General features: G+C 39.0%; 1 protein-coding gene and 1 long non-coding RNA gene across 2 annotated transcripts in view; one reads left to right on the top strand and one right to left on the bottom strand.

The window, feature by feature from the left end:
- col1a1b (collagen, type I, alpha 1b) overlaps window positions 1–20,863 on the bottom strand; it is a 22,960-nt gene extending 2,097 nt beyond the window's left edge. The window contains exons 1-49 of the mRNA XM_053639130.1: window positions 20,638–20,863; window positions 19,076–19,264; window positions 18,618–18,649; window positions 18,353–18,394; window positions 17,608–17,700; window positions 16,791–16,859; window positions 16,088–16,132; window positions 15,861–15,914; window positions 15,612–15,665; window positions 15,158–15,211; window positions 14,863–14,916; window positions 14,711–14,764; window positions 14,559–14,603; window positions 14,389–14,442; window positions 13,816–13,860; window positions 13,523–13,576; window positions 13,136–13,234; window positions 12,980–13,024; window positions 12,616–12,714; window positions 12,355–12,408; window positions 12,139–12,246; window positions 11,442–11,495; window positions 10,842–10,940; window positions 10,705–10,758; window positions 10,404–10,502; window positions 10,153–10,206; window positions 9,926–9,979; window positions 9,724–9,777; window positions 9,525–9,578; window positions 9,283–9,327; window positions 9,056–9,154; window positions 8,862–8,969; window positions 7,876–7,983; window positions 7,085–7,138; window positions 4,607–4,660; window positions 4,390–4,497; window positions 4,244–4,297; window positions 4,088–4,141; window positions 3,756–3,917; window positions 3,330–3,437; window positions 3,073–3,180; window positions 2,821–2,874; window positions 2,394–2,501; window positions 2,130–2,183; window positions 1,931–2,038; window positions 1,749–1,802; window positions 1,525–1,632; window positions 1,147–1,420; window positions 663–853 (exon numbers count right to left, since the gene is read on the bottom strand). Coding sequence (XP_053495105.1) covers window positions 663–853; window positions 1,147–1,420; window positions 1,525–1,632; window positions 1,749–1,802; window positions 1,931–2,038; window positions 2,130–2,183; window positions 2,394–2,501; window positions 2,821–2,874; window positions 3,073–3,180; window positions 3,330–3,437; window positions 3,756–3,917; window positions 4,088–4,141; window positions 4,244–4,297; window positions 4,390–4,497; window positions 4,607–4,660; window positions 7,085–7,138; window positions 7,876–7,983; window positions 8,862–8,969; window positions 9,056–9,154; window positions 9,283–9,327; window positions 9,525–9,578; window positions 9,724–9,777; window positions 9,926–9,979; window positions 10,153–10,206; window positions 10,404–10,502; window positions 10,705–10,758; window positions 10,842–10,940; window positions 11,442–11,495; window positions 12,139–12,246; window positions 12,355–12,408; window positions 12,616–12,714; window positions 12,980–13,024; window positions 13,136–13,234; window positions 13,523–13,576; window positions 13,816–13,860; window positions 14,389–14,442; window positions 14,559–14,603; window positions 14,711–14,764; window positions 14,863–14,916; window positions 15,158–15,211; window positions 15,612–15,665; window positions 15,861–15,914; window positions 16,088–16,132; window positions 16,791–16,859; window positions 17,608–17,700; window positions 18,353–18,394; window positions 18,618–18,649; window positions 19,076–19,264; window positions 20,638–20,719 — 3,960 coding nt within the window. The 5' untranslated portion in view covers window positions 20,720–20,863. The remainder of the gene's footprint in view (window positions 1–662; window positions 854–1,146; window positions 1,421–1,524; window positions 1,633–1,748; window positions 1,803–1,930; window positions 2,039–2,129; window positions 2,184–2,393; window positions 2,502–2,820; window positions 2,875–3,072; window positions 3,181–3,329; window positions 3,438–3,755; window positions 3,918–4,087; window positions 4,142–4,243; window positions 4,298–4,389; window positions 4,498–4,606; window positions 4,661–7,084; window positions 7,139–7,875; window positions 7,984–8,861; window positions 8,970–9,055; window positions 9,155–9,282; window positions 9,328–9,524; window positions 9,579–9,723; window positions 9,778–9,925; window positions 9,980–10,152; window positions 10,207–10,403; window positions 10,503–10,704; window positions 10,759–10,841; window positions 10,941–11,441; window positions 11,496–12,138; window positions 12,247–12,354; window positions 12,409–12,615; window positions 12,715–12,979; window positions 13,025–13,135; window positions 13,235–13,522; window positions 13,577–13,815; window positions 13,861–14,388; window positions 14,443–14,558; window positions 14,604–14,710; window positions 14,765–14,862; window positions 14,917–15,157; window positions 15,212–15,611; window positions 15,666–15,860; window positions 15,915–16,087; window positions 16,133–16,790; window positions 16,860–17,607; window positions 17,701–18,352; window positions 18,395–18,617; window positions 18,650–19,075; window positions 19,265–20,637) is intronic.
- LOC128616546 (uncharacterized) overlaps window positions 19,205–20,888 on the top strand; it is a 19,871-nt gene continuing 18,187 nt past the window's right edge. Inside the window, exon 1 of the long non-coding RNA XR_008387456.1 lies at window positions 19,205–19,291. This is a non-coding gene — a long non-coding RNA (uncharacterized LOC128616546). The remainder of the gene's footprint in view (window positions 19,292–20,888) is intronic.

Below are 20,888 nucleotides of genomic sequence, written 5' to 3' on the forward strand. Positions count from 1 at the left end.
TTGATGTATTATAATATCACTTGGATATTTACAAGTTTACAAGGTTTAAGATGGGTTCAAAGACAGGATATGTGACCATGTTGCCAGATTACCAACATACCAACGCTATACAACGCATACGTATACAACGCATACCAACAACCAATGCTCACCAACATTAAAGTCCATTAGGAGAGATGGAATCATTTTATTGCAGATAATAGAGTGAATATCTGGACAACTTATTCTGATATTCTGATAATTTATTTGACCTCAAATCCACTCTCAGCATATGTATATATGCTGCACAGTAAAATCCCTAGTGTTGAATTAACACCCAATGGACTCATATAAACACTGTAGGGTGTGAATTCAACACTGTGGGTGTTAAATCAACACTGGTGATTTTGCTGTGTGGCTTCCATATTTCATCATCCACATGAAGGCACCTTGGAAGGCTGAAGTATATACAAACATTCGATTCAAATATGACTTGATATCTTTAAACCTATAAGACACACCCATAATCTAGACATTCTCATTTCATTAGACTACGTAATATGTCACCCTTCATTGTGGTTCCTGAACTATTTCTCTCTATTCCTCTTGTTTTCTTTTTCATCCACAGCCTTTTGCTTTAACATTTGAGTCAGAATTAAAACTACTACATCATCTTCCCCTACCTGGAAGCCATCAGGCATGGACTCTCCGAACCAGACGTGCTTCTTCTCGCGGATGTTCTTGCTGATGTACCAGTTCTTCAGAGGAACGCTTGCACGAGTGGGGTTGATGCAGGTCTCACCAGTCTCCATGTTGCAGAAGACCTTGATGGCATCCAGAGGAGATCCCTGGTTGGGATCCACCCAGTAGGAACCTTTAGGAATGAGCAGAAGATTGTAGTGATGAGTGAAATCATGAAAGGTTAAGACTAAAAGGTTAAAGTTCTCATTTAGAAGCTAATTGTGTAGGAAATAACAATCATGTTAAGTTTGAAGTTGAGAAGCTGAGGCACAAAAAAACTGAAAAGTCAGCCACTCTGCTAATTCCGCAGTGGACTGTGAATGTATCACCTAGTTCCTTACTTAGTTTCATAAGGCACTGCTGCCTAAATCTCTAGGAAAGGGCTTCTAAATCTCTCTAGCTATCTCTGGACTCTTCTGGACTCACCACTCTTCCACTCAGAATGACACATCCTGAGGTCACGGCACATGCGAGCTGGGTTTGTCTTGGTTCCCTCAGGGCTGCGGATGTTCTCGATCTTTTGGCTGATGGACTTGAGGGTGGTATCCACCTCAGCATCGCGGTCACGCACACTAGCTTCATCAGCTCTGTAGCCATGGTATGGGTCAGCTGCCTTCTCAGGCTGGGGCATGATGGGGAACGGCTCACCAATGCCTGCAGGTCCTGGAGGACCTGGGGGTCCGGGAAGACCAGGGGCACCCTACAGAAAGATTGGTGGGTCAAGACATCAGGGACTGCCAAAGTCAAAGACTAGATGCATAGAGGGAACAATGGGATGAATTAAAGAGGGATTAAGCCACTCACAGCAGGTCCCATCTCTCCAGAGCGACCACGAGGTCCAGGAGGTCCAACAGGTCCAGGAATACCATTCATGCCATCCTTACCATGGACACCAGTAGAGCCAGCAGGTCCCTATAATGAGAATGGTAGTACAACTGAGCACAGAATGCTAACCAGCTAACTGGTCTATAAATATTGTGTCAGAACCTCTTCGGAATTAAATTACAGATTTGGCGTCAAAGACTTACACGAGGTCCAGCAGGGCCAGTGGGTCCAGCAGGTCCTGGCTCACCAGGGTGGCCCTAAAGGTGCACAAAATGATAATAAGTATTCCTTACTGGAGATATCAACCCTAAATAATAACTTAGTGGAGAAAAATAAGACAGTAAACATTGGATCTAAAATATAGCAAGTTGACATGGTCACTCACAGCAGGTCCAGGCAGTCCAGCCATGCCAGAGAAGCCACGGTATCCCTTTATGCCTCTCTCTCCAGTCTCTCCAGCCTCACCCTTGTCTCCACGAGCACCAGCAGGGCCCTAGAGATAGATATAGGTATTTAGCACAAATACTTTTCCTGACTAAAAGTGCTATCTGATGTTCAAAAGACAAAGGCTTTGGTGCACTCACCACAGCACCACGTGCACCAGCAGGACCGGAAATGCCAGCGGGACCAGCGGGACCCTAGAGAAAGAGAGCGAGACAGGAGTAAGCTATGCACTATATTGATAATGCTAACATTAATATCAATAATTCAAATGTGAATTTATTACATTTGTAAAAGTTATTGACTGGATAACCCTTTAAATGGTTCGCATTTAGATAAAATACACAGCTGTTAAAATGTATTAAAAAAATAAAAAAAAATAAAAAAAATAAGCTCTTGAAACTCACAGCCTCTCCGCGATCTCCATGCTTGCCAGATGGACCAACGGGTCCAGGAGGTCCAGGGGGTCCAGGAGCTCCTGGAGCTCCGGCATGTCCAGACTCACCACGGTCTCCCTGAGATACACAGAAAATCACAAAAATAAAGTATTGCACACACAGCATAGCTTTACACTCCTTACTGTACACACAAAAAAGCTTTCAGACTTCAAAACAGGGCAACATTAAACGACATAAAAGTGTGCTACATCACTGCAAGTAATTCATTATCTTTCTTGGAGCATCTATTACATGACTGAAATATTAATATACAATACACAATGCAGGAATACCATTTCCTGTGATTTGTTTGTTCTTAAGGATACCATACAGTTTAAATGATGGCACTGAAAGATTAAAAATACAAGCTTAAAAATGCAAAGACAGTATAAATCACCTTGGGGCCAGGAGCACCATCGCGACCAGGGGCACCATCATGACCAGGGCTACCCTGCAATGACACACAGGAAAAAGAAGTTAATTTATTTGAATAATATTACCATGTCATCACACAAAACAGGCTGCTCCCCATGATACAGTACAAAATAAATCTGCTCCCGTGCTAGATTTCTTCATATTTAGCATCTAGCAGTTTATTATTAACGGTACATGGATGTGAAAATGTATTTAAAAAAAGTGGTTTTCTTACCTCACGGCCAGCCTCACCAGTACCTCCGCTCAGACCAGGGGGTCCCATTGGGCCAGGAGGTCCACGCTCACCAACTAAACCAGTAGGTCCCTGTTTTCCTGGCTCTCCCTGAGTGGAGGACAAAACATAATCAGCTTTATAAAGAGCCATTTCAGAACAGATGCAGGCTAGTGTTATGTCTTGATTAAAGAATAACTAAAGCCCTAAAGTTTTAAGTGACTAATGTAAGCTAGACTATTTGTTTGTGCCGGACTTACAGATGGTCCAGGGGAACCTGGCAAGCCTCTCTCTCCTCTTTGTCCAGGGCTACCAGCAATACCAACACCTCCACCTATACCCTGAGGTCCAGGGGCACCAGAAGGACCCTAGAGAAGAAAGAAATCAAATGTAAATGTCTTCAACTGGCATGATTACTGTTGCAATACTATCCATTGTTATACTGTGTGCACAGAGGGCCAGAATATTTCATTTCATTACTAATGAAGCTCCAAATTTCAAATAATTAGTTCCACACGATGTTACAATGACAAAAATGTTTCAAATTAGAAGCAGTTGAGGGATAAATTTAAATGAAAATGTTATATCTGGATTCCTGTAAAGCTGCTTTGTGAGAATGTACATTGTTAAAAGTGCTATACAAATATATAAAATTTATTTGAACTGAATAGATGTGAGTTACATACGGCAGGTCCATCGGAACCGGGAGAACCTCTCTCTCCAGGAGGTCCTGGGAGTCCAGCAGGACCAACCTCACCAGGGCGACCAGGTGCTCCCTTCTCACCACGTGCACCACGCTGTCCCTCTTTACCACCTGGGCCAACGGGGCCAGGAGGTCCAGAAATACCCTAGGAGGAAGAGATATATGAGCAGATCATTTAAATTTAATGTAACACATTGTAGAAATCTCCGTTTTTAAGATAATACTTTATAAGCTACTAATAATGCCTTATTGGGAAGGGACTACAGGTAGGACCACACTCAGGATGATGAAGGTGATTGTGATGAAGTAACTTACAGCAGGGCCAGGAGGTCCAACTCTACCAGCAGCACCAGGGAAACCAGTGGCACCCTATAAAAAATAAAGAAGTATACACTGTTAATGACTTATCATGTAACACTTGTTAGCTTGTAAGCTTCAGCACACATTTTAACAATATATCTAGGTCCTTACAGGAGGTCCAGCACCACCACGAGCACCTTTGGCTCCAGTAGCACCAGCAGGGCCCTGGATAAAGAAAAGAGAAACATTTATATATCTACATGCATGTCCATTTATCTATATACACATACTCATTATATCAGCTTTCGGGACAGTACCTGAGGACCGGAAGCACCACCAGGTCCGGGAGGTCCAGGAGGTCCAGCATCACCTTTAGGTCCAGTGTCACCATGCTCACCCTTGGCTCCAGGCTGGCCAGCTGCACCCTGTATTAGGTGAACAACAGCCACTTGTATTTTCTTTCTATACTAGATATTACCTCAAAAATAAATGACCATATTTCTGATATTATAGAGAAAATGTTAGAACGCTCACAGGAGGTCCAGCAAATCCAGCAGGTCCAGGAGGTCCGTGCTCACCACGGTCGCCCTATGTAGTTTGATGAGAAAATGTCATGATTAGTCATTAGCTAGTTAAGAAGTGTATATATTGTCATAATACGTTACCAGTTCTGGTAGATGTGCATTTACATTGTGCCATATCTTTGTCAGAGTTTCTGATTTGGGCTACTGGACATGGTTTTGTGCTCTTACCATTTGGGTTGCAGTGAAAACATAACTGAGATACAGACAGGGATAAGCAACTAAGGTGTCTCACTGTATTCACATTTCTAATGAGGGGTTTCTGCACTGTGACACTATTATAATAACACGCTCTGTGCGGTTGTGGGTGGATTGTTCTTGCTGACAGTCTGATCACCTCCTGCCCTGACATTCTCAGTCACCTGAAGAACTGTTGCGCTTCTGTTTTGCTTATAATTAATATACACTATATGGTCAAAAGTACTGTGTGTGGACACAACCAAAAGTGTAAATCGTACTACTGGCTAGTTGATAATACTCGTTCTCTCAGCCTGGCTTGTCGTAAAGCGGAACGGAGATGGAAGCATGATCGTTTAACTGTGTCTTTTGAGATTTTTAAAGATTGTCTGTTTAAGTTTCAGAATGCAGCAAAGTCAGCTAGGTCTAGGTATTTTTCTGATTTAATTACTACACACTGTCATAGACCTAAGATTTTATTCACCACGATTAATTCAATAATTAATCCGAGTTGCCAATTCCATGGGGAATCCTCAGTCGAACCTTGTGAGAGATTTTTAATGTTTTTTTGCTGATAAAGTAATAGCCATTCGTTATTCCTTCACTTCAAAGTTCTCAGACCTGTCCCTGAATTTGCTGGCTATACCGGTTTCCTTTTATCATTTTCAACATGTTTCTCTTAAGGAACTGTGTGATCTGGTTAACCAGATGAAAATAACTTCCACTTCACTTGATGTTGTTCCCTCTGAGATTATAAAAGCAACTTTTTCCATAATTGACCCCAGTATATTGTAGGTATAAATTCATCTTTGGATGCCGGGGTTGTCCCGAATTGTTTTAAGCATACTATTGTTCAACCTTTGCTTAAGAAACAGGGTTTGGATGAAGGTTGCTTTAATAATAATCGGCCTGTCTCTAAGCTATCGTTTCTGTCAAAGCTGTTAGAGAAAGTTGTGCAGTCACAATTGATCCTGTTTATAAATTCAGCTAAGTTACTGGAATCTTTCAATCTGGTTTCATTGCTTATCATAGCACGGAGTCTGCTTTGTTAAAAGTGTTAAATGACATTTTACTGACAGTGGATGCTGGAAAAAATACTGTGTTGATGCTACTAGATCTTACAGCTGCCTTTGATACTGTAGATCATAACAAACCTCTTTGGCACTTAGAGCTTTTTATTGGTATCAAGGGTACTGCCTTGGTCTTGTCTGTCTTTATTTGTCTTTATTCTGAGTTCTATTTTACTTTATTTTACTCTGTTCAGTAGTTTGGTTAGCTTTGCTGTGTTAAATGTGCTATATAAATAAAATTTACTTACTTACTTACTTACTTACTTACACCTGACCATTACACCCATATGTGGTTTTCCCCCAAGCTGTTGCCACTAAGCACACAATTGTACAGAATGTCTTTGTATGCTATTGCATTACAATTTCCTTTCACTGGAACTACAAGACCCAAACCTGTTCCTGCATGACAATGCCCCTGTGCACAAACCAAGGTTTGTAAAGACAAGGTTTACCAGGTTTGACTGGAAGAACTCGAGTGTCCTGCTCTGAGTCCTGACTTCAAGCCCCCTGAACACCTCTGGGATGAACTGGAACGCTGACTGCACCTCAGGCCTCCTCCCCTAACATCAGTGCCTGACCTTACTAATGCTCTTGTGGCTGAATGAACACAAATCTCCACTGCCACACTCCAAAATCTAGTCAAAAGTCTTCCCAGAAGAATGGAGGTTATTATAACAGCACTGAGGGGACTAGATCTGGAAGTGGATGTTTACCAATCACATATGGGTATAATGGTTAGGCGTCCACATACTTTTGACCATATAGTGTCCACTATTTCCAGTTCTAATTATTGAAGCCTAATGTCATATTAGTCACTGTCCCTACTGAAACATTCATGAGCTAGTCTTCATGAATAAAGCTCCTGCATCCATAATAATCCTAATAATGAACCATATTTCAAAATGAACTTAGATCTCTGGATTTGGATCTTGATCTAAAATCAAGGTCAGCTAGGCTTGCAGAGCATGGTAGGATGTTAAAAACATCTGCATTCATTATGTCTCTCCACCCATTTATTCAAGATATCCCCATGTTTTCCCTCATGTGTTAATGTAATACGTCAGAGGGTAACAGTGTATTTCAGGGTAACTGTTTATTTGTCATGTGGTGTTGTGTGTTTTGTGCATATTATTGGCAGCATGCTGATGTGAGTGGCATTTGTGAAATAACAATGGATCACTCACAGGTCCACCACGAGGTCCAGTAGCTCCAGCAGGTCCTACAGGTCCAATTTCACCCTGTAGCATGACAGGAAGTGCATGTTAATAACACAGCACATGTTCCAACACACACACACACACACACACACACACACACACACACAAAAACCCTACACGCAAAATTAACATGTTCTGTCTGGTCAAAATTTAAAACGGCTACAAGGGAACATGAAATGTTCTAAAATAGTATCAAGATGATTGGACTGTAAATCTTCAATCTTCATGAATCTGTGTTTCCATAAACTGTGCTGCTAAGTTAACGTGAAGATTCTACACTAAAGCAATAAGCCACTCAAGAGTGACAAAAAATACAATAAAATATAGCGTTCAATTAATAGGTGGTTAAATTTATTATTACTACTATTCGCAATGAACAATCTTTTTGCCATGCAGTCTAATCTGTGAACAGAAAGCTTTTGCTGTTAAGCAACATAATCAAAGATACGGAAATTCTTTGAGCAGAAATGGTTTAAAAAATGGTGAATTAATACTGAATTAAATGATTGTGATACGGTCACAGTTGTGCATGTATAGAGGACATGCATCAGATTTTAGACCTGAAACTATCTGTTTTATAATGTGCTTTTAAAGAATGTCCTAAAAAATGAAACAGGATGGAATAGGTTTAGTGATGGTTAAGTGAGAACATCTACAATCAAATGCTCATAATCAAATAATCATAATGTACATGCAATGTCTTCTAACTGACATGCCTTCAGCTATAACACAACAAAAAACAATGCAGCTTTGGTAACCTTTTCTCCAGCAAGACCATTAGGTCCAGGGGCACCGACAGCACCAGTCAAACCACGCGCACCATCCTTACCAGGAGCACCATCAAGGCCCTTAGGTCCAGCATCACCCTGTCAATGGAAGATAGCATTAGTAAAGACATCATCACACACCATTCCTAAAACTCAAGTGAAATAAAGATTCATTATTGTTACAGTTTTCCTAGGCAACATTCTGCTATTACATTTAAACATTTAAACATAATCCTGCAAATTAGTTCACCTGTACATACAATATCAAACAGTGAGATCTCTTAGAGTAAATTAGGGCTATATGATTAACATGCTGATATAATACAGGTATTTTGATAAATTCTGTCTTGATACACTTTTCTAAGATATTGTGGATATAGTGATAATATTTTAAACGTATATAATTTTTTTATCAGTATAAACTGGTTGAATGTTAAAATTTTGCTGATTTGATGTTAAATAATTCGTAATGAAGAATTAGGTTTTTTCAATAGATCTTTCATCTTTTCAAAGTTCTAGAAATAATCACAATTATTTTAGACTTAAATAACTATTATCAGCAAATATAAAAAATAGTTAAGAGCTACTCATCATGGCATCATCACAGCTTTTAAAAAAAGAATTACAGACATCCTACAATATGAAATGAAAAATTTGGATAGAAGCTAATTTTAAAAATGACTCCCTGCATCTGTAAACAATAATTATGGTTGAATGCTTCGTTATTTACAGATTACTAGTAGCTAGTATTTTAACAGAATATAACAGGCACTACTCTGAACTGACTGGGCTGGAATTTGAGACACAGCGTCTATCCTTGTCATGGATTAAATTCCAAGGTAGCTGTCCATTCCAATTAAAAAGCTTTTTAGCTCAAGGCTAGGTTTAACGTGTTCATAAAGCGGTCAGAGAGGGTAATATCTTGGTGTAGATGTTCAAAGTGGGTTTAATATGAAAAGGTAATATTCAGCCCTCACTCTTTCTCCTCTTGCACCAGGAAGTCCACTAGCGCCGCGCTCTCCGGGCATTCCCTGTGGACCAGCAGGACCCACACCACCAGGAATTCCAGCAGCACCAGGATCTCCCTAAACACACACATATATATTCTTACACAGATGTATGCAGACTTTATTCCTGTTTCTCATGATACTGCAAGCCACGCAAAACCTACCCTAGCACCGTCGTTACCAGCAGATCCGGGAGAGCCACGAGCGCCAGTGGGGCCAGCAGGGCCTGGGGCACCACGCTCACCAGGAAGACCTCTATCACCCTGAGGGGAAAGGATTCACATTTTAGTTATATAACACCAAATACATGTAGAATAATAGCAGGGTCTTAGCAATAATAGCTGGGGCAATTAAGCAGAGATTTTGAAGAACTCATCACAGTGATACTTACTCTGGGACCAGAAGGTCCAGGAACTCCAGCCTCACCAGGCAAACCCTACTCAGAGAAACATACAGAATTAACAATTAATACTCACCAAGGACTTATTATCATAATGCAAGATATTCCCTGCTTGGCTCCAAAATGCCATTGTTAGGCATATACTTATTACAAACACAAGTAACATAAAAAGGGGCAGAACCTTATTAAAAGTGATGGATAATACATTTCCATCACAATGTGCTGGCACTCACCTGCTCACCAGACTTGCCAGTCTCACCAGTGGCACCCTGAGCTCCAGGAAGACCCTGCCAAGATAATAAAAAGCATGGAAATGATTGATGGTGCCCCGTTTGCAATTGATTGGCTTGAAAGGCTTATAAATAAAAATGTTTCACTAATGAAAGTAACACAAGACAACTTGTTTTGGTATGCAGGTTAACAGCTGCATACCTGGAATCCAGGTGGTCCAGCAGGTCCTTGTTCTCCTTTATCACCAGCAGGTCCCTGTTACAGGAAACATGCCAAATAATCAGTATAGAGATGTATTATGCATTCAGCTATAATGTGTTACATTTATGAAAACAAAATACAATATAAATAATAATTTTTTTGTTTGTTTGTTTTGTTTTTATTGTCCCTATAAACAACGTACAGCAGGTCCAGAAGGTCCAGGAGCACCAACATCACCATCTTTACCAGGGGCACCCTATAAAAGATAATTCAAAATCACTCAAGTTTATATTGACTACAAATGTCAAATAGTGTGGAAGGCTGTCTATGTGAGTAAAATATTCCAGGTACACACATTCTTCAAATACAAAATATTCTCTTTAAAAAAAAAAAAAAAAAAAAAAAACTACTTTGGGAAAGAGTACACACCACAGATCCAACGGGTCCTTCAACGCCTCTCTCGCCAGGCTTACCAGACTCACCCTATAAGAGGACAGGATCGTAATTAATTCTCAAGGTTTTTTTTTTTTGAGGTATAACATCAATTCAAGTTGCAAATAACTACAAATGAAAAAACAAACAGTGAGTAGCCAGAATGCAATTCACTAATTTTAATCTCTAATATTAAACAAGAAATAGGAAGGTGATGGTTTGGTGATGCATGTTTTCCCTTTCCGTACATCAGCTCCCTTAGGTCCAGGGAATCCCATCACACCAGGAGCACCACGAGATCCAGCAGAGCCTGGAGGTCCAGGGGCACCGTCCTGACCAGAAGCACCCTGTAAAAGAATAACCCATGCTAAATTCCCTTGAAAACAGCCCAGCAGCAAGTGTGTGCAAGGTTTAAAATATTGCCAAATGCCCTGTATGACATATAATTAATATTTCCTTACATGTGTACCATAATGTTATAGCCAAATGCTGTATATTTTGACACATTGAACTTTATTATACTAATCTGTGGTCATAAACTTGACTTACAGCAGGTCCAGCTTTGCCATCAGGTCCAGGGGCACCAGGGGAACCAGTCACACCCTAAATAGGAGACATGGGACAGTAAAGTAAGAATAGAAATGTGGAAATAATCATCAAGATGGAAAAAAGGACAAGAGTCTTGCCTTGGATCCAGGCAGTCCAGGCTCTCCAGGTCGGCCAGATTCTCCAGTGGCTCCCTGAGCTCCAGCAGGTCCGTTGGGGCCAAGCTCACCAGGGGCACCCTATAATGCAAGAAAATACATACAACTTATAGACATCCATCTTTATACTCTCTTGACCGATGTGCAATGCTCTGACTGCTCAGATCCAGCACCATGGACAGCTCTACAGAACTACCCAAGCCTACATATTGTAAGAAATGTGTAATTGTAATGAACAATGTAATGAGTTTAGTGGATTTTAAATGTCATGAGAATGAAGTTCTAAGAACAACTATGACCACTAACTCCATGAATCCTGAAAATTTCATATGTGCTGGCTGAATTTATTTTTTGGACCATGCAAGTTGCTTCATGATAAAACAAGGGGGAGTGAGACTGACAGAAATTCTGACCCATTTCATATAATAAACCATATCCTATCAGAAACTGAATGGGCTTAGTGTAGCAGCAGTATACATTCAGCACATTTCTTCTGTATCACGGTGCAGGAATGATGATTATCACTGATATTTGATACATGACTGATACATAAATGGTGAATCGTGTATTTGAAAGACTTGCCTTGGGGCCTGGTCCACCTTCAGCACCAGGGAAACCTCGGTTGCCAGGGGCACCCTGTTTGAAGAGACGGACATAAAGATTAACAAAAATGAATAATAATAAAAAAGGAATGAATGAAAGGAAGAAGAAAATTGTGTATGTGAAAGAACTTGTGGCTGTAGAACATTCAGTACATCTTCACATCTTTTACACTCTATTTCTCTTTTTGGATATGCATTCATTGGGAAAAAATAGTTCAAAATAGGATAGTTAAAATAGTTCAGATTGAAGGCTCTTTCTGTAAAGTTATATAAGTTATATAAGTTTATGTAACAAATTATATACGATTTAGTTACAAAATAGGCTTGTTGTAACACTGTTGTGCATTCTATAGGTCAACTGAGATTTTGATACACAGGTCAAAGGGTAATGATTATGCTCTGTGACATTCCCTAATAAGCTGAGGTTTTATCAGTAGTCAATATGGACAAGTTGATGTTCTCCAAGTTTTGATAATTTAGAACAGATACAGTGGCTTCATAATTTATGTTAGTAGGACTGCACTAGCCTCGGTTTACACAGAGATACTTTGCATTCCCTTTGTGATTCTGTCACAAGCCCTGATTATTTCTGAGGGATCTGTCAGGACTCAGGAAGAGAGGGGATCAGGAAAGTGCTCCAACACAAATATATATAATTTTATATATATTAAACTTACACGAGCTCCAGGAGGTCCAACGGGTCCAGTGCCGCCAGGCTCACCACGGGCTCCTCTCTTTCCCTCATCACCAGGAGGTCCAGCAAGACCCTGAGGTCCAGCAGGTCCCTGTATACAAGAAAGACAAAAAGAAGAAAGGCAAAGAGAATCAGATCAACAATTCCAGACACCATCAGATTTCATGTACACCTCTTGGTAAACATTAAGCATACTCACAGGCTCTCCCTTAGGACCAGGCTCTCCTTTGGGTCCCTGGGCACCAGCATCACCCTGTGATTGGCAAAAAAAATTACCTTCAGAACTTATTCACCTTCTCTAATATGAAGTGATAAATATATGTGAAGTGAAAAAAACAATGAATGATTGGAGGGTTCAAGAATCAGGTCCATTTTTGATTTAGCTTGTTTTAACACCTCATAGTGGCTATAGGTTTTGGAAAACTACACAAGTAACAGACAAAAGTCTACATGTACATACATTAACACCCTTAGGTCCAACAGAACCAGCAGGTCCAGCGGGTCCAGCAGGTCCACGAGTACCGGGGAAACCAGGAGCACCAGTAATACCAGCAGCACCCTACACATGTTCAGAGAAATGAGAAAAGAATATTCAGTGATGTATGAAATAGTCTTGATAACTCTTGATTCTATGATAACTGTCTAATGACATAAAATGACATATAACACAATCATTTTCAAAACGCAGTCTGCTCATTTTCCTAGCATTGCTGTAAATCTGGTTTCAAAATCTTCTAACCTACTTCAAAGCATGTATAATAATGGTTAATCAGTGCTCATACCAAAAGATATGTCTACTGTAAAAGACAAAACAAATAACTTACAGGAGAACCCTTGCCACCAGGACTACCATCGTTACCAGGAGGACCCTGTACAGAGAAATAGAAGAGTTAAGTTCAGATTTAAATCTGTTAATTATTATTATACAATATAATTATATTAATTATAATTATAATTAAAAAAAAACCTTATTGACTCACAGGGGGTCCAGCAGCTCCAGCAGGTCCAGAGTTACCAGGCTCACCACGGGCTCCCTGAGGTCCCTCTGATCCACGGCCTCCAGCGGGGCCAGTCTCTCCCTGCAGGGGGGTTAGAGGTTAATCTAGATGCTGTTGTAATGCAGAGAGGCAGTAGGGCACTGCTAGATCAGTGGTTAAAGCTTTGGGCTACCAATTAGAAAACGGAAGTACTCCCACTGTGGGCCCTAAAAACCCTCAACTGTTTAGTTTCTTCCTAAATTTGGATAAAAGTGTTAGCCAAATGAAACCATGTAGATTTAATTTCCTATAGCATTGAGTGTGTGTGTGTGTGTGTGTGTGTGTGTGTGTGTGTGTGTGTGTGTTGGATTAAGGTAGATTAAGGCCTACCTTGGCTCCAGCACCACCAGGGAATCCAGGAGGACCAGCAGGGCCAGTGGGTCCCTAAAAGAGAAAATCAGAGAAAAGAAAAAGTTACAACAGTTCCCTTTGCCACTCTATATTCAACTTCCACCTAAAGCTTCAAATCTGTCTGGTAAAGCACAATGGATATATAAATCTTTTCCATTCTTCATGCCAGCTATGCCACTACTAAAACTCATAAGTTCATATTTATATTTATAAGACAGTGTTCATTATTCAGTAATTCTGTTGTATTTAATGAAAGTACAGGTAATACGTACAGGAGATCCAGCTGGGCCAGAGTTGCCATCATTACCACGAGCACCCTACAGCAAGAAAACATGACCGAAAATAATCGTTAAATTGTCAGAAATGTGTATAAAATATTATAGATTTTTATAGATCTTTTTGAAAGTATATAAAATGTAATATTTTAGTATAATGTGCTGACAAAATGTATGTTAAACTAGTTTAACCAACCAGGTTAATAAATAAAATACTTTGAGTTTAAATGTCCACTTAATTTTAAGAATAATTAAATACATAAAGTACACTAACTTACTGTGCATTCATTGTAAATCTACTCAAGTTACAACTGCATTAGTAGAATATCAACTAAAGTTTTGGGTTTAATGAAATCTGGTCTTCTCTTTCCCTATTATTTATATAATTTTTGATGATGTACATAACATAACTAGTATTACCTTTCAATAGATTGAAATGACACAGTTTAAGTGATACAGTGCACTAGGGATGAGGTTTTTTTTTTTAGAACGTAATTCAGCTCATTCTTTGCAATCTCTTATGTAAATTAAAGAAAGGTGGGAATGGCTCGGAGTGACCAGGACACTTACAGCAGGTCCAGCAGGTCCAGGGCGGCCTCTCTCACCAGGCAGACCACGAGGGCCCTAGAAAATAATAATTAAAAAAAAAAAACTTTCAGTCTTTTAATGAAACTGGTAAATATTTCTGTCTAGCAGATTGATCTGACAGACTAAAAAACAAAATTAACTAATAAACTCACCATAACACCAGCAACACCATTCTCACCAGGTGAACCAGGCTCTCCCTATAGAAATAAATACAACTAAGATCAAACAGTTACTTAAAGCAATTCATTATAAAATATTATATCTACGTCGAAAACGTTCAAAAAGATTAAAGGGAGAATCCTACCTTAGGTCCAGCAGGGCCAGAATCTCCCTTAGCTCCATCTAGACCAGGGAAACCCTAAAGATATATAAATGGATAGATAGAAAGAGGTCACAGAGGGTTTAGGGGTTTAGAGGTCAATCGACAGGGGTTTGACTTCACGGGGTCATACTCACTCTGTGTCCCTTGATGCCGGGAAGTCCAGGGGTTCCAGGGAAACCACGACCTCCCTGTGTGTGTGTGTGTGTGTGTGTGTGAGAGAGAGAGAGAGAGAGAGCGAGAGAGAGTGAGAGAGAGAGAAAGAGAGAGAGAGAGAGAGAGAGAGAGAGAGAGAGAGAGAGAGAGAGAGAGAGAGATGAAACTTCTGTTAATATGAACTAAATGCTCTAAATGGTTCATTTTCCTTAAAGGTCAAGCTAGTTGGTTCCATTAAAATGATCATTTATTACAACAAACAGAACCAATACAGACCTGAGCACCAGCAGCTCCACGCTCACCGGGGCGACCAGGTTTGCCAGCCTCACCCTAACAAAGTGAGAAAAAGGTTTAGACTTTCATGTATAAGTGAAAGCGTGTGCACATATAATACATCAGATTATAATACAATATAATACACAATAACATCCATATATAATAATAGATACAGATCACTGAATTATTATTGTTATTATTATTATTTCATCATATCAGTGTGAGTATGACAGCAATAAATATCGTCTGCTGTGTATGTTAATATTTCAGTGGAATATTAAACAAAAATCTAAATCATACGAGGAATGATATTTCCACCAAAAAAGTTTTCCTGAATATCAACTGAATAAAAGCTTACATTTCTTTTAGAAAAATCCTAAAAACTATTAGCTGGATAGTAAACTCCAGATTGAATAGCACTTTTCAATAAGACTGAAATTGAATATGGACTCACATCATCTCCGTTCTTTCCAGGAGGACCAATGGAACCACGAGGACCCATGGAACCCTGAAGACAATAAAATCGTCAATAGAAGTATGACATAGATGTCATATATATATATATATATATATATATATATATATATATATATATATATATATATATATATCTGTTTCTATCAGAAATGTTCCACTGTTTTTGGAAAGGAAGTAACATCTACAGAGCAAGAAAGTGAGAGTGTTGCAGGAAGTAAATACTCACAGGAGAGCCAGGCTCGCCAGGTTCACCTGGAGGGCCAGTGAATCCTTGAGGACCCTAAGAAAATGTTAGGGAAAATGAGGGGGAAAAAAAAAAAAAACATCACTGACACCTCTCTACTGGCTGCAAATGTGTTATTGGTAATAATGGTGCACAGTTTTAGGATTGAACTGATTTAAACATAAAACTGTATGGATTTCTCCTAGACACTGAAGAAATAAAAAACTTACAGGAGAACCTGAAGGTCCAGGAGGTCCACGGGGTCCCATTGGGCCCTGAAGGAGAGACAGAGAGAGAGAGAGAGAGAGAGAGAGAGAGAGAGAGAGAGAGAGAGATTTAGGTCTGTACTGCATTTATTAGTGTGAAATTGTTGGAAAAACACACTGTCTTCATGTGTTCATGCATAATTCTACAGCATAACAGGTTATATCTATATCTATATATATATATGATCTACTGACTATCACAGTCAACATGAGATGTTTGGAATCATTATTACTGATTACAACATATTGAAGAGAAGAGAAAATGAGAGGAGAGGAGAACAGATGAGAGAAGAGAAAAATAGAGGAGAGATAAACAAAGTTGTCATACTGGTGAAGGAGAGACAGTGAGAGAGAGAGAGAGAGAGAGAGAGAAAGATATTTAGGTTTGTGCTGCATTTATTAGTGTGAAATTGTGGATAAAACACTATCTTCATGTGTTCATGCATAACTCTATAGCATAACAGGTAATATCTATATCTATATCTATATATCTACTGAGTATTACAGTCAACATGAGATATTTGGAATCATTATTACTGATTACAACATATTGAAGAGAAGAGGACAGGAGAGAAGAGAAGAGAAGAGGACAGGAGAGAAGAGAAGAGAAGAGAAGAGAAGAGAAGAGAAGAGAAGAGAAGAGAAGTGAAGAATAAAATTGTCATACTGGTGGTCCAGGACCAGCAGATATTCCACTGGATTTCTCACTTCCATAAGACAGCTGGGGCAAGTTGTACTGCAAAACAAGCAAAGGATATAGGTTAAAAGCTATAATAATCCATCCATTACACCTTCAACAAGTCTCTCTGTGTCCCATTACTTTGGTTTAGATTTCTCCCTCACAGTTTGGAGCATTACTATTGTTTATATTCTTTTAATATTCACATATTTTCGCACACACTGCTCATGTTGTGTATATATAGTGCTCAGAGCTTCTAAAAATAAAGAGTTAAAGCTGCTCTCCATCTTAGTGGTGCTGATTTTCAGAGTAAACACGGGGAAATGGAGGAATTGAGTTTCCTTGGCTGTCTTGGTGTGACATGATAGAATCACTTAACAAAAGACATCAAATATATATCCTTTGTCATAATTACTGGTATCTCTGTTGGATAATTCAATACATGTCCTTTGTCATAATTACTGGTATCTCTGTTGGATAATTCAATATAAACACAAATTCAGGTGCAAAACCTGTCATTTAAAACTGGCGAGATATATTTTCCTTTAAATTCCTTTTCATTTATGTGTTAGAGATTCTAAATTGCCACATCTGATTCCCACTAACACATACTGTATAAAAACAATCTTCCCCGCTAACCAGATGCTGTAGTCCACCGTAAAATTGAAAGTAATGCCAGTTAGGATTTTGTGTTGGTGTTGGAGTCCTTATGGTATAAGGACACTGACCTGACCATGTCTTAAACATGCATGGGTCTGCTTTTCACAGCATTATCTGTGGAAAATGTATAAAGTGATGTACTCACTCCACCAAGACCAGGGGGTCCAGGGGGGCCGGGAGGTCCAGGAAGTCCAGGCTCTCCGGGAATACCATCGTTACCGGCACGTCCAACGGGACCCTTTATATTACAAATATATAAAATATATAAAATGCTTAGTAACAGCCAGACCACCTCTTACAGTGCAACTGCAGGACATAGGAACGGATCAAACAAAATTTTTCAAATCTAATGTATATATGCTGATCCATTGGGGAATGACATAAATTACTAAATGATTTAAAAGTACTTTTATTAATAGAATAAATTAAAGAGATAGTTCTAGATAATTACATCAAATTATTTTAAAAATGTTCAGGTCACACGTCAAATTTACATCTAATTCAGTGTCGCAGAGGTCAAAGTTCACACAGGTCATAAGGTCATAAGGTTACAAAAGTAGCCATTATTTTGGCAGCAGAGGACCGGTATAATTCCTTCATTTAAAATAACCTACAATAACATGTTTCCAGAAACATTCTATATGATTTCTATAAACTGATTCAGTGTTTCCTGTTGCATAAAATGCATAAAATATTTCACATATATCCAAAATGTGTCTGGATAGACTTTATCAATATATAATAATGTTTTGAAGTAGAACCTAAAAAAAAAAATATTATACAAGCAAAGTAAAGTAACAATGCCAACATGGCTGGTCAACATAACCTCGAGCCTAAAGCAACACACAACGATATCAAACGGAAGACACGAAGATGAAAATGGCGCTTACCGGCTCACCCTTAGGTCCACGATCACCCTTGGGTCCATAAACCTAAAAATACATACATATATTTATATAATTATACCTCAAAAATATGCCGTTTAGAAACAATTTATTTTTTCTTTTAAACTTAAAGTGGATGTGATTTTTTTTTTGTGTATTTCTTGTACACTATTCCATTACTTGAATATGAAAAATCTGTCAATTTTATACAAAAATATTAAGTATATATGACGAAGGTATATGTTGAGTGTAAGCTGGTATTGTTACTGACCCCAGGGCTATCAGTGGTTGGTGTTTCTGTGCCTGGGAAATGAAATACAAATCAAAATTAGTGTTTTTGACCGTCTATAATCAAGAGTTTTAGACACATATTCTCTATCATTATATATATATATATATATATATATATATTCATTATGATTGGCCCAAGCTAACAGATGAAACACTCTTTGATCATGAAAAAATGTGTTCCACTGTGTTCCCTTTCACAAAATCGATATTTCATAACTGCCAAATACTGATCATTCCAAAAGTAATCTTAATCCAGTGTGAAAATAGATCCACAGTAGCGCCCTCCCAGACTGTGCACCGTTCCAGCAGGATGGCCATCAGAGTAGAGACACCTCACTTGGTTTTACGATTTCCCAGCTCAGGTAAAGAAAGTCTGCTAGAGGGCGATATAAAACTAGCACGCCTGCGAGTGAGTGAGTGGTGATGTGGCAAATATACCGTCGATGCAAATAGGGCAGCATTCGCCATCGGGGATTTCTGGGTTGGCGCAGTCCGTTATGTCCTCGCAGATCACCTCGTCGCACATGACAGTTCCGCTGTCGCACACGCAAATCCGGCATGGCTCAGGTTTCCATACGTCCTTGTCATTGTACGACTGGCCGTCTAATGTGCAGCTATTGAATAAGCCTGCGAATGAAAGACCAAGAGGAGCACGTGAGTTATGAGCATTTTATAAGGTTCCTCATTGATTCCTGATGTTATGAAATCCATTTCAGCTGGATCAGGTGGAAGAAGGAGGTTTAGTTATGAGCTTTGTTGCTCACAGAACTAGATTTATATAGATTATATAACATGGGATAATAGATGAGGATCTGACTTTTTTTGGTAGTCATCATGTCTATATGTTACTCTATTAATCCATAAAGACCAGATGTCATTCTATACAAATATACAGTTAATCATATTTAATGAATTATTCATTTTCACAAACATTGACTGCTTTTTCGTCCAATAATGACCAGTCATGCAAGATAACTCTGCAGACATAGAAATGTTGAATGCTTCAGAAATGAACAAACAAAACTAAATACAGTGCCTGTACCATATGTGTGTGTGTGTGTGTGTGTGTGTGTGTGTGTGTGTGTGTTGGCTGTGTGTTGGCTGTTTGAACAATTCCTTTTTTAATTAAATTGCAATAAATCAGTGCTGTACTTTTAATTAATTTTGATTAATGTCATGTAATGACGTTTCTAATTCACATTAGAATAAAGTTCACAGCAGCAACTTTCATTAGAATGATTCAGAGATCAACCGAGGTCTACTTCAGGAAAAAAAATTTAAAAATCTTAGGGAAAAAAACAGTGGGCGTATCCTACTCATAGCCTGCACCACGCCCCCAGAAAAAAAATGCCGTCCTGCAATACACAAACCGACCACATGGTGCCGCCATTGACTCACATTACTCATAACTGAATTCAACGCCCAAACTACATCATCTATTAAAGCCTATTAACTTGTCTCTGGAAATTACACAACAGACATCACTGCTTTTTTATTTTATTTTTTTATCGAGGTTAGCTTTTATTTTGTTTTGTATTAATTCATTTATTTTACTTTATTTTGCACAGAGTAGTTTTCTCACTCTGTTTGAGTGAGACTTCTACCTGATTAGCGCTCAAAACTAAAAAAATAAGGGCTGTCCAGATGTTCCACATCTGTCTCACGGTCGATGAACAGCAACGAATTTCCGTTTGTAAAAAAAAACAAAAAACAAAACAACCCAAAACAAAACAAAACAACAAAAAAAAAACCTATAAATTGAGTGCAGCTTCATTTATTTTTTCCATTTCTGCTTAAGTGGGACAACAATTAGAGATTCCAGCTGCTGCAAACTTGTAAGGGCACGCACTCAACACAACATAACATTCAACCGTTGTTTTGACCCAAACTTTATACTAACACATTTCTCCACTTTTTCCCCCCCCCCTTTCGTTAAACATATTTTCTTTCTTTCTTTAAAAAAAAAAAAAAAAATTAAAAAATTAAAAAAAGGTACTCACTGTCATCCTCGCCCTGTCCTCTCACCACGAGCACAACGGCCGCGAGCAACAGCCCTAACCGGATATCCACAAAGCTGAACATGTCTAAATGTTAGACATGTAGACTCTTTGAGGCGAGAGTGTTGTGTCTTTAGTTCCCGCAGACGCCGATCATACACGTCGAGGTTATAACTCCAAACCCAGACCCCAACACACACACACACACTCCCTACTGCCCAAACACACACCTTATCCCGGCTTTTATATTGCCA

The sequence above is a fragment of the Ictalurus furcatus genome, chromosome 13 (genome assembly GCF_023375685.1).
Source record: "Ictalurus furcatus strain D&B chromosome 13, Billie_1.0, whole genome shotgun sequence".
Taxonomy (NCBI): Eukaryota; Metazoa; Chordata; class Actinopteri; order Siluriformes; family Ictaluridae; genus Ictalurus; species Ictalurus furcatus.